Genomic DNA, 13,020 nt, shown 5'->3' with positions numbered 1-13,020 from the left:
CGCCAACGCCGGTCTCTTGAGTCAGAGGGACGCTCTTTTGAAAGTCGGTCCTAAAACAGTTAAGGTTTATATTTTGTTTTATTTCCAAGTCACAGCCCCTGAATCTTGTACAACTCTCCCTGGACCACTTCCGGTCGCCGGCCCGCGCCTCTTAACTTCAGTTCCAGTGACCTCGGCTTGGGATGCCCCTCGGTTCGCCCCGGGCTCACTTCGCGATCCCGGCTTGAAAGGCCGGGGGTGGGGGACCTGGAAGTTTTAGCCTAGCTGTTCTCGAGGCGGATTAATTAGCCCAAGAAACATTATATTCATGTGAGTAACCTTTTGCAGGAACAGTGCTATACTGTATCTGAAAAAGTATCACTCTTAAGCTTGGCTGCTGCTACTTTCTACAAAGGCTTTTAGGTAGCTATTTGTTTGATACAGTGAAGGGGAATTGAGGGACGTCGGTTTTTATTCAACTTCGTACATACCACATTAGATATCCAGAATACCAGTTTCCGCAGATCTCCTTGCCTTGATAATGTCAGACATGGATTAATTATATGTAAAAGTAATTTTGTTTTGAGGTATGTCAAACGAGCCAAAGGTAAAAGTACAGATCTTCCAACTCACAAGTTTAGGAATTACACGTGGATTTTAGAAGCGATTCTAAGCCAAAAAAAAAAAAAAATACGTGCTGTGCCGCCTCCACAGCCCGTCCGTGTTTGTTTCTTTGATTTATTTTTCTATTCTCTGTGTAGTTTTGAAGCCAGGCAGGTATGGCAGTACTGGAAAGGGAACATTCTCAAGTTATTCTCTAAAGAGGTGTTGATGCTTTGCTCTTTTCTCCCAAGTCAGTTCCAACCCAAGTCTCCCCACAAATAGGGTCTTCATCCAGTGGAACTATCTGTAATATATATGCCAGAAACTTCCGTTTTTACCTAATGCTTAAGGATCACAAGGCACATCTTTCCATGATTAATTTGATAATGACGAAGGTTGGAAAAGTTTGAAGTGTGCAATTACATTGGACCCATCTAAATTTTCTCGTTACAATTTTATATCATATGCTATTTTCAGTTACTGTTTGTGGCTAGTTTTCCCTGCCCTACTGGGGCAGGAACAGCTGGTGTTATCATTATTGTATTTGGTGATGGGATAGTTTGAGTTTAAAAAGTGCCTGTTGTTTGATGTTGGTGTTAGTCAATCTCATATTCCAGAATGACATTCATTAACTTTTCTAATGCTCATGGCTGCCTTCTACAGGTCCAAACATTTAATTGGAGTAGAAAAAAACAACTAGCATTTATAGCAAGTTTATTATGTGCTAAATAATTCTACTAAGCACTTATATACCTGGTATATATAAACTGCCCCCGTTGGAATCAGGCTCTGCAACTTCCTAGCTGTGTGAACTTGGGCAAGTTACCTAACTTCTCTGTGGCTTACTTTCCTCACCTTAAAGTGGGGATAATAATACTGCCCGCCACATAGCACCCTATGAAGATTGCAAAGATTACATGAGTCAATATATGTAGACAGATGTAAAACATATAGGAAGTGCTACATAAAAGCTATTATGATTAATGTTTTTTAATTCTCATTTTACACCTCCAGAAATTGAGGTGGAGAGAGATTAACTTGGCCAAAGTCACAAAGCTAGTAAACGGCAGAATCAGGATTCACAGGCCAGGTTGATTCCACAGCCTGTATTCTTGGTAATATCACCCATTGAGACTGAAAGAGTTTATTAATTGACTTCAAATAAAATGTATTCAACTGATCAATGTTTAAAAACTGTTCAAACACCTGCAAATTAAAACAAACCATGTTTTAAAAAAACAAAAGAATTTATTCTGTAAAGAAAAAATGGTTTTACTTAAATTATTACTTAAGGAAGCTCTTCTGTGTTATTTGTCATCCACTTAGAACCTAATTTACAAAGTGTCTTACAAAAACATTGTCTATCTAGGCCAGTGTGGTCTCTGGGCATGGCATCAAGGTCACCCCCATGGGGACAATCTCTTTTAGTGCATGATAAAGTTATAAAGTTATCTAAACGTTTTTTTAAACCATTTGTATTTGCAGCTGGTAGTATTCCTTAAATTGAGTTGCACAGGTTTATATTCCATGTATTGTATTGCACCTTGTACTTAAGTTTATCTTGAGATTTTAACATATCCAACTTAGTTCAAGGAGTCCTGAATTTTGTGAACAAGTGTCGTGTGTCAAAAAATGTTTTCTAGTCAAATAAATTTGGGAAATGCTAAACAACGTAAAGTTTTTTTCCTGCATAACTTACCAGAGCTTTTACTATGCTAATGTGCTTTATGACTCCAAGATTCCCAAACTTATTTGACCAAGGAAAATGTAGGGAGCAAGGGTTCTAAGAATCAAATTTTTCCATTCATACAACCTGTGATTTTATAGGCTTTGATCTGAATTTCTCTCACTCAGCCTTTACTTTTCTCTACTGAGAATGTTGTTGGTTTGTGTTCATATGGTGGCTTCTCTGTCCCTTGATCACTGCAGTTGCCTTTCTCTAGGCCTTCATGCTCTCGGAATGGTAGCACACACAAGTCCAGGATAATGTGCTAAGGGTCGTTCCAGGCTCATCATGCTGATGCTTCTGAGAATATTTTGTAGTGATTCATAGTAACTCAGACCATCATCTACAATCTGTTTGCTCTCTATTCTACTGGAATTATTTCCTTTTAATGTCAGTATAACCAATAAAATTTTGTTTTTCATTCAAAACAAATTTATATTTCAACATGTTGGTTGGTGCTAAGACCTATCTGTGAAGTTGAGATGGTCCTGAAAGCCTTAACACTTGGTTTCCACTTAAAAAAATATTATTGGCCACACTTATGTCTTTTGTGCTTGAAATACAGGCTTTAATATCTTTTATTTTGACATTGGTGTTTACTAGGTTTTTGTTTGTATCTCTCTTTTCCAAAGCTCTTGGGTGTGGGGAAAGAGGCAGAACAATTGTATCTGCTAAGTGAAAAAAAAGCCTTTAAAAAATTTAATATATAGCTAGAGACCTAGGCCTAGAGAATCAGTCTCTACCCATGTACACGTGGTAAATCATAACCACCATTGTGGCCTTCCTTTGTTTCACGTATCAACCATGTATATGCACCTGTTCACAGAAACATTATTTGACTAGTATTTGAGACTCATAGTGCCCAGAACTGTATCATTCCTGCTATTAAGCAGCATACAATACTATACCTTGGGGAGACAGAACTTGTGAAATAAGCAGAGAAAATATGCAAGGAGATTTATAATTAGAGGCCAAATATGCACTTTAGTTTAAATATAAATGCTACAGTAGTCATAAAAGGCAAGAAATTTTAAGGTTTTCATAGAAGAGGTAGCCACCTGGACTCTGCTATAATAGTACTTAGATAAGCATAGAGGCCTTAGAAGGCATTTAAGGCAAGTGGAAATCAAGAGCAAGAGTATGGAGCTAGAAAATGAGCCTCGTATTTAGGGAAAGTTTGTCTTAAATACATTGGTAGTGGTGGTACCTGCTGGAATTGATGACAGATAGGATATAGCAACTGAAGAAGAGGAAGAAATCCAAGATAACCCATAAGTTTTAAGTTTGCAGGATCAGGAGTGGTGGCATTGCCATTGACAGAAACTGGGAGTTGATTAAGGAGACAAGTTTGAAACTCTTAGACGAGTTTGAAATGAGAGAGGACATCCATCTGAAAACTAAGATGGGAGCTTACAGCAGGCTCAAAGTCAGATCCACTCAAGGTACAATGTGTGAAGCATCTGATTTGCTATTGACAGTCTCACTGTGAGGGCTCTAACAACCTCTCACACTTCATTTCCTTTTCCATCTAATGGCCACCTAATGGGAATAGGAGGTCTTTGTTTTGTGGGGCAGATTCTCCAAAAGCCGTATCTGTGCTCTGCCAAAGGTAGAAATACAGTACAAGTGTGCTGTGATGCTATAAGTGAGGTCCGCAAGATTGATTCATGCAAAATGCACGTCAAGTTATTGTGAGGTCCTGAAATGAAATCTGGGGCTGGGCAGAGGATCATTGTGGGGAGAGTTTGCTTTACCACCCAGACACTCCAGGAGGTACATTTCCTTTACTCCTCTCAATGAGAACAGGGGGTTTTCTGGTCTTCTGTCTTGGGAAATCAAAACTTAAACCTATGCCTCTATGGAAAAATGGGCTTCTGTAACATCCTGCAGCATTATTAAAATGAAACAAGGACCTAGATAGATAACTGTCATTTGCTTTCACATCACCATGATTCCCAAAGTTTCTTGCAGCTCAGAAATTCCATGAAGCTACCTTAAATACTTTTCCTAACATGAAAATCCCCTTCTGGAAATGCGAAGCTGCTGTGCATAACCTTTCATAGTAAACTGACAAATGCCCTTAAAACAAACTTTTAATTTCAACTTAGAAAGCCATGCATATGATTTGTCCTTCAGAATTTTAACTTTTAAAGGTAAATGCTTGAGAGTGGCATTTACCTAGGAAATATGGCATGCACGTATCTGTTATACTGCCTTCCTGTGAAAATGAGTGTGTCCTTAGGCACACTCTTGTACATATTCTATTGCTACCTACACTTTGTCAGACACTGCTTTGTGAATACAAAGAATGTGAGACCACTGTCCAGCGTCCTATAGTGTTAGCTATATATTTCCACAGAACTCACCTAGCCAAATTCTTGAGTGCTTTGCAGTCAAAAATTAGCAACCTGAGGCTCTAAGTATCACTTCAGTTGTCTTGCAGAAAGCTTCAGATGTCTTTGGTTCTGTTTAGGCTGTGCAAGTAGACATGTACGAGGTTTGGTTCTGGTTGGTGGCTGCTAGTACCAGGTCACCTTGCTCACTGATGAGTTCATTCAAACCCAAAAAGTCACGCCTGTGTCCTGTGCGCGGGTGCTGCAGGCTTAGGTGGAGAAAAGCAGGGCTAGAATTGGAACCCAAAGCCCAGAATGGCAGGAGAGGATGTGGGGGCTCCACCCGATCACCTCTGGGTTCACCAAGAGGGTATCTACCGCGACGAATACCAGCGCACGTGGGTGGCCGTCGTGGAAGAGGTAACTTTACACTTTGCTTATTTCTTTGATTTTGCTTTCAAGCAACTTGTTTCTATCCAGTCTCAATATTCTGAAATCTTTGGTTTTATTTTTGATCATTCCATTAGGAGACGAGTTTCCTAAGGGCACGAGTCCAGCAAATTCAGGTTCCCCTAGGTGACGCAGCTAGGCCAAGTCACCTTCTTACCTCCCAGCTACCTCTCATGTGGCAACTCTACCCGGAGGAGCGCTACATGGATAACAACTCTCGCTTGTGGCAGATACAGCATCATTTAATGGTACACATGCTGCTTAATCATTTTCCATTGTATTGGGACTCTTATAACAGAGTACTCTATAAATTTTTCCTTTTCTGACAGGTCAGGGGAGTACAGGAGCTGTTGCTTAAGCTTTTGCCTGATGATTAACCTGGTATGTATTTCTGTTTCTCCCCCATCCCTCCCTGCTTCGTTTTCACTCTATTCATTTGTGGTGATTTTAATGATTTTTTTTTTCCAGGTGCTGGGATTCTAGGAAGATATGCTTCTTTGTTCTGTTCAGTATATGGCAATCACTTCATCCACTACTGCAGTGCACCCACCCTTGGGCCTGGGGGGAGGGAGTGGGGTGAAAAACTGCTCCAGAACACAGAAGTTTAGGAAGGGTCATGAAGAATACTGCAAGTGAAACTGCAGAGAGAGGGAGAAAGCAGGCAGAAAGTGAGTCAACAAAAGCACTTAGTCAGGATACGTAACTTGAAATTGACTCCTTTGGAAATTGCCATAGAACCTTTAATGGACATCATCGGCTGGAACTGGGATCTGATGAATCCCACAAAAGTCAGCACCTGCTACAGAACAGATGCCTTGATCACCAAGGACTTGGTACTGATTTAGAGAGAAGAGAGCAGCTCCTAGCAGCATCAACATCTATTTGTCGCTTATTTGCCCTGCAGCAATTCACCTGCCTTTCCTTCTCCCATCCTGTAAATATCCTAGGTTTTGCTCCAGTGTTTCCCATCCCAGTACTGACCTAATTTGGATCTACTGAGAACTTAGGAGGCTCTGAAAAAAAAAAGAGATTTGCATTGATGAAATTAGCTACAGAGGCTCCTGGGCCTTTTTTCTTTCTGAAATTGTCTTCAAATTAGTAGAAGTTGATCAAAATTTTGGGCACCTAAATTCATTCTCTGGTTACAGATATTTTAAATAAGCTGGCTTCTATAAGAACTTTAAAAAAAATTAGTGCTTAACTGGCACCTTTTTCAGGAAGTAATAGCATCAAATATTGCTGATTCCTAGGAAAGCATTTACTACTTGTATATAATTTCTTGAGTTAAAGTAGTCATAACAGTTTATATACATTAAAAGTAAGGTTTTACTTTTTTAAAAAGTCTTGAATAATAGCTACCATGTATTGAGTCCTTACGGCCTCCCAGGCACCATTGTGTGCACTTTATATACTTTATCACATTTAATCCTTTTGTCAATGTTTTGAGGCAGGTATGATTCCCATTTCATACATGAGTAATAAAGAAAAAGGCTCAAGGAGTTTAATCATTTACCAGGGGTTTCTTCTGTGAATGACAGAGCCGGGCTGCGGTGTAGGCTCCTCTAGTCTAACATTGGTTTACAATATTCAAGACGAGTTGATTGAATTCAAAGTTTTTTCCATGTAAAGCTATTCATATCTTCCAAACCTAATGAAATGGATATTATAAAAATATGGTTGATGCATCCTATAAATGGGAAGAGTATTTTTTAGTGTAATTTTCCAGCAATTGTATGGGCATACTACTTGTCTCAGAAGAAAATTCCATGTAGAAGGGTTTTTAAGTCTTTATGGGAAAAAAGCAAAATAAAAATAATTTTTCTTGTTTTAGTTTTCTGGATATGCCGCAGAAGGATCCGTGCCAGAAACAAGCCTGTGAAATACAGAAATGTTTACAAGGTAGTATGTTAAGTGCTTTTTAAATATTTTTCCACTGTGAACTAACTATAAGAGATCAATTATTCTTTTATCAGCAACCTGTATTAATTCTTTTCTCAGAATGTAACATTTCTGTAATTATCCTGAAGATTTTCCTTGTTGTATTATTAAAGATCCAGAAAATAAAGTGACGTGATCAAAGCTAGGGGTTTTCAATACCGGTTATACATTAGAATCACCTGGAGAGCTTTAAGAACTTGCCTAGAACAATTAAATCAGACTTCCTAGGGCTAGGGTCTGACCAGGAATCAGTCTAGAAAGCTAACCAGGTGATTCTAATGCACAGCCAGAGTTGAAAATTACTGAGCTGAGCAAAGTTCTTTTTCAAAAAGGCTACTTTTAAATAGGTTGGTTATACTTCAATGCAGCTGACAACTCTGTTTTTAAAAGCAATCTGGCAGAAGAGGGTTTGAAAATACAATTGGAATTCAGGCTCCCAAAATCAGCAACTAACTCTTAAACACATTTCCCTGATGATTAGAGATGCAGAGCATTTTTTCATATGTTTTTTGGTCATTCTTCTGTCTTTTTTTGAAAAGTTTCTATTCATGTCCTTTGCCCACTTTTTGATAGGGTTGTTTGATTTTTTTCTTGCTGATTTTCCTGAATTCTAAATAGATTCTAGTTATCAGCCCTTTATCGGATATGTAGCATGCGAAAATTTTTTTCCCATTCTGTAGGTTGTTCGCTCTCATGACTGTTTCTTTGGCTGTGCAGAAGCTTTTTAATTTAATCAGGTCCCATTTATTTATTTTTGTTGTTGCTGTGATTGCCTTTGGGGTCTTCTTCATAAATTCTTTGCCTAGACCAATGTCTATGAGTCTTTCCCACATTTTCTTCTAGAATTCTAATAGTTTCACACCTAAGGTTTAAGTCTGTTATCCACCATGATTTGATTTTTGTGAGAGGTGAAAGGTGCGGGTCCTGTTGTAGTCTTCTACATGTGGCTATCCAGTTTTCCCAGCACCATTTATTGAACAAGGATTCTTTTCCCCAGAGTATGTTTTTGTCAGCTATGTCAAAGATTAGATAGCTATATGAGGATGGTTTTATATCTGGATTTTCTGTTCTGTTCCACTAGTCTGTGTGTCTGTTCTTGTGCCAATACCAAGCTGATTTAATAACCACAGCCTTGTAGTATAGTTTGAAGTCTGGTAAATTAATACCTCCCACTTTGTTCTTATTGCCTAAAATTGCTTTTGCTACACGGGGTCTTCTCTGGTTCCATACAAAGTGTAAAATTATTTTTTCTATATCTGTGAAAAATGATGTTAGTAATTTAATAGGGATTGCATTGAATCTGTAGATCACTTTAGGTAGTATAGACATTTTAACAATGTTGATTCTGCTGATCCACGAGAATGGTATGGTTTTCCACCTGTTTACATGCTCTGCCATTTCCTTCCTCAGTGTTTCATAGTTCTCCCTGTAGAGGTCTTTTACCTCCTTAGTTAAATATATTCCTAGGTACTTTATTTTCTTTGTTGCTATTGTGAAGGGTATTGAGTCTTTGATTTGGTTCTCCATTTAATTGTTATTGGCACATATGAATGCCTCTGATTTGTGTGTATTGATTTTGTATTCTGAGACTCTACTGAATTCATTTATAAATTCCAGGAGTCTGTTGATTGAATCCTTGGGGTGTTCTAGATATAATATACTATCATCAGCAAAGAGTAAGAGTTTGATCTCTTCTGTCCCCATTTGGACACCCTTGATTCTGCTCTCTTGCCTGATTGCTCTCACAAGGACTTCCGGCACTATGTTGAATAGCACTGGGGACAGTGGGCAACCTTGTCTGGTTTCAGTTCGAAGTGGGAATGCTTTCAGTTTTTCCCCATTCAGTGTGATGTTGGCTATGGGTTTGTCATATACGGCTTGTATCATTTTTAGGTAGGCCCTGTCTATGCCTATTTTGTTAAGCATTCTTATCATAAAAGGGTGTTGAATTTTGTCAAATGCTTTTTCTGCATCTATTGAGAGGATCATGTGGTCTTTGTTTTTGCTTCTATTTATGTGGTGAATTACATTTATAGATTTGCGTATGTTGAACCATCCCTATATCTCTGTGATGGATTATTTTCTTGATAAGCAACTGGATTCGATTTGCTAGGATTTTATTGAGAATTTTTGCATCTATATTCATAAGGGATGTTGGTCTGTAGTTTTCATTTTTTGTTGCATCCTTTCCTGGTTTTGGTTATCAGGGTTATGTTGGCCTCATAAAATGTGTTGGAGGATTTCGTCCTTCTCAATATTGTGGAATAACTTTTGTAGGATAGGAATCAGTTCTTCTTTGTAGGTGTGGTAAAATTCGGGTGTGAAACTATCTGGTTGGGGGCTTTTCTTTTTGGGAAGGTTTTTTTTTTATTGCTGTTTCAATTTCAGTTCTTGATATTGGTCTGTTGAGGAATTCTGTTTCTTCCTGGTTCAGCCTAGGGAGGCTGTGTGTTTCTAAAAATTTGTCTGTTTCCTCCACATTTTCCAGTTTGTGTGCATAAAGGCTTTTGTAGAATTCATAGATGATATCTTGTATCTACATGGCATCAGTTGTAACTTCTTTCATGTTCCTGATGGAGTTTATTAGAGATTTTTCTTTTCTGATCTTAGTCTAGCCGAAGGCGTGTCAGTTTTGTTTATCTTTTCAAAGAACCAACTTTTTATTTTATTAATCTCCCATATAGTCTTCCTGTTGTCCATTTCATTTAGTTCTGATTTGATCTTATTAATTTCACTCCTTCTGCTGAGTTTGGGGTCGGTCTGTTCTTTCTCCAGCTCTTTGAGTATATTCATTAGGTTGTCTATTTGTAAGTTTTCTGTCTTCTGGATATAGGCATTTATGAAAATAAACTTTCCTCTCAGGACTGCTTTATCTGTGTCCGACAGATTTCGATAAGTTGTGTCTCCTTTGTCATTTAGTTCAAAGAATCTTTTGATTTCCATCTTGATTTCCTCATTTATAAAGTAATCGTTCAGGAGAATGTTCTTTAGCTTCCACAACTTTGAGTAGAAATGAGAATTTCTGTTAGAGTTGATTTCTACATTTATTCCACTGTGATCAAAGAAGATGCATGGTATAATTTCTACTTTTTTAATTTTTTAAGACATGTTTTGTGTCCTAGGATATGGTCAATCTTAGAGAATGTCCCATGAGCTGATGAGAAGAATGTATATTCAATGGATTTTGGATAGATTGTCCTATAAATGTCAGTCAGGCCCATTTGTTCTAGCATTCTGTTTAAGTCCATTATTTGTTTATTTTCTGTTTGGAAGATCTGTCCTGTGCTGTCAGCAGGGTGTTGAAGTCTCCGGCTATTATGGTGTTGCTGTTTATCATTCAGTTTAGATCAAGTAGGGTTTGCTTTATGAATCTGGGTGCACCTAAGTTGGGTGAATACATATTAAATATAGTTATGTCTTCTTGTTGAACTGTACCCTTCACCATTATATAGTGACCATCTTTGTCTTTCATTACTTTTGTTGACTTAAAAACTAAGTTATCTGAAATTAAAACCACCACACCAGCCTTCTTTTGGCGTCTGTTTGCTTGAAATATTGATTTCCACCCCTTTATTTTCAGTCTGAATGCATCCTTGCAGGTTAGATGAGTTTCCTGGAGACAGCACATACTTGGCTTGTATTTTTTTATCCATTGGGCCAGTCTATGTCTCTTGAGTGGGGAGTTCAAGCCATTCACATTTATTGAGAGAACTGATAGGTGGAGCAGATTTCTGTTCATCCGGTTGGGTAGAACTTCATTGCTATGTTTTCTCTCTTGAGCCATTGTGGTATCTGGTCTTAGATCTTTAGCTTTTGAGTAGTTTTACATTCGTGAGTGTTTCTTGTGCTGGTCTGTGTGCAACTGTGTTTTGAGTACTTCTTGGAGGGCTGGTCTTGTCTTGGTGAATTCCCTCAGTCTTTGTTTATCTGAGAATGTCTTAATTTCTCCTTCATATACAAAACTTAGCTTTGCAGGGTACAAGATTCTAGGCTGGGCATTATTCTGATTCAAAAGAGTGAGAATGGGGCCCCAGTCTCTTCTTACCTTATTTTAAATAGCAATCCATGGCTAAGGGAGAACAAGAATCAAGTTAAAAAGAGCTGTTTACACCCCCTTTGTACAGTATGAGAGGATAAGAGAATTAGCATTAAGTGCTACAGCTAGATGACAAGCACTGTTGTAAGGAATTTACACATACTAATCCTTTCGTCCATGAGGTAGATGCTACTGTGAACCCCATTTTACAGGTGGGGAAATAGACATAGAAGTTATAAAACTTGCCCAGGGTCACAAAACTAGTAAAGGGTATGGTGGAGATTTGAACCCCCAATTGATCTAACTCTAAACCTGGACTCATAGCCACCTTGCTATAGTGTCTTTCTAGGCTAACTACCATGGACCCCATTTTAGTACTGGGGGACTCAGATCAACTGCAGCTGACCTAGAACCTTTAGATCAAGTCTTCCTTAACTTAGGGTTTGTATATAGTAGGGATCTGCAAATGTTTTATGAAAGGGCTAAACAGGTAATATTTTAGGCTTTGGGGGCGAAAGGTCTTTGTGTGTGTGTGTGTGTGTGTGTGTGTGTGTGTGTGCGTGCTTGTATGTGTGTGCGTGAGTGTGCACACACGCATGCATGCATGCATGCTTAAACCTTTTAAAAATCTAAAAACCATTCTTAGCTCCCATAAAAGGGTTGAATTTGACCCTCAGGCTGCAGTTTGCCAACTCCTGATGCACAGACTTGGTATGGGAGGTCCAGCAACCAGCTTAAACGTATGCAAAGTAATGTGTGGGGTATGGGCATTTTTCTAATTCATCAAATTACAAGGGATTTTTGATCAATAATAATGTTAAAAACTACTGACCTAGCGAAAGGCACACATAAGCTATTAACCTTAAAAGAAAGTAAATTATATATTAAAATAGCTTTCGACTACTTGTAAATCATAGTTTTCTTCCTAATGACCCTGTTGGCAGGTCTCTAAATCAGGTAGAATTCAGTGTACTTGGGTATGTCCTCTTTCTTCCAGTTCCATGGGTACTGAAAGTGAAAAGGGGTGGGAATTGCTGACCTAAACCTCCCTTAGTCCTATGAGATCATGACTAGGGTCTGCCTGTCTGTTTTTCAGCCAACAACTACATGGAATCGAAGTGTCAGGCTGTCATCCAAGAACTGCGTAAGTGTTGTGCTCAATATCCCAAGGGAAGATCTCTCGTCTGTTCGGGATTTGAAAAAGAAGAGGAAGAAAACCTGACACTGAAGTCTGCATCAAAGTAAAGTTCTGCTGAGAAGTTAAATGCTGCTCTATGTTTCCACCAAGAGAATTTTATTTATCTTCCTAACTTTCTTCAGGCCAGGTAGCAGCCAATAAAAAATGAAAAAGTCAACTGTAAAAGTTAATGAATATACCATCTATGCAGAACAGGCAGAAATATAAATATATTAAAAGACAAATATGTAGAATGTAATAAAACTGAGCTTCTAAAATAAACTTAAGTGAAAAATTTTGGTTTCATACTAAATGTATTTTAAGACTATTAGATATAGGTATTAATGGGTTCTCTTTAGCACTCAGACCACTAGCGCCATTCATAAAACTTAAGTCATGAGGTATGTTAGGTGAAAGGACTCACCCCTCCAGCATCACAATTTTGTCACCTTTAATAGATTACATGCTAAATTAAAAGTTTCCTTTAACCTAACTCAATACCTATTGTACTTACAATAATACAGCACAAAGTGTCTTTCCAGATGCCAGTAAGAGCATTTCTTTCTGCTTTTGCATCCCCACCACAGTTCCTAGCCAGTGGTGCTTAATATTTGTTCAATCAGTGGTAGGAAAGGCATAGAAATGATTCTTGTAATGTCTAATGAGCCCTAATTTATCATGAAGGAACTGAAGAAAACAATTTCATTGGAACTCAGGCAGGCAGCAGGAGAATTAAAATTTTTAGGTGATTTATCTATTCTTTATATCCTTATAATCA

The 13,020-nt window shown here is 38.2% G+C and overlaps 2 protein-coding genes across 3 annotated transcripts; both read left to right on the top strand.

Annotated features, from left to right (window-relative positions):
- Positions 1–224: 224 nt before the first annotated feature.
- Positions 225–6,980, top strand: MTCP1 (mature T cell proliferation 1). 2 transcript variants are annotated; one of them, XM_045538945.1, is made up of 5 exons: positions 225–309; positions 4,910–5,061; positions 5,169–5,339; positions 5,421–5,472; positions 6,923–6,980. In XM_045538945.1, the coding sequence occupies exons 2-4, from the start codon at positions 4,957–4,959 to the stop codon at positions 5,466–5,468; spliced, it is 324 nt and encodes a 107-aa protein (XP_045394901.1). In that variant the 5' UTR covers positions 225–309; positions 4,910–4,956; the 3' UTR covers positions 5,469–5,472; positions 6,923–6,980. The 2 variants fall into 2 exon arrangements, with proteins under 2 accessions (XP_045394901.1, XP_045394900.1); XM_045538944.1 differs by lacking the exon at positions 6,923–6,980 and adding an exon at positions 5,560–5,651.
- CMC4 (C-X9-C motif containing 4) lies at positions 6,032–12,530 on the top strand. Its single transcript, XM_045538947.1, has 2 exons — positions 6,032–6,990; positions 12,162–12,530. Exons 1-2 carry the CDS (start codon positions 6,882–6,884, stop codon positions 12,308–12,310), a joined length of 258 nt encoding a protein of 85 aa, XP_045394903.1. The 5' UTR covers positions 6,032–6,881; the 3' UTR covers positions 12,311–12,530.
- The last annotated feature ends 490 nt before the right edge of the window (positions 12,531–13,020 follow it).

This window comes from Lemur catta, chromosome X, assembly GCF_020740605.2.
Source record: "Lemur catta isolate mLemCat1 chromosome X, mLemCat1.pri, whole genome shotgun sequence".
Lineage (NCBI taxonomy): Eukaryota > Metazoa > Chordata > Mammalia > Primates > Lemuridae > Lemur > Lemur catta.
The sequence above is the reverse complement of the archived record's forward strand: the minus strand, read 5'-3'. Positions and strand labels throughout refer to the sequence as shown.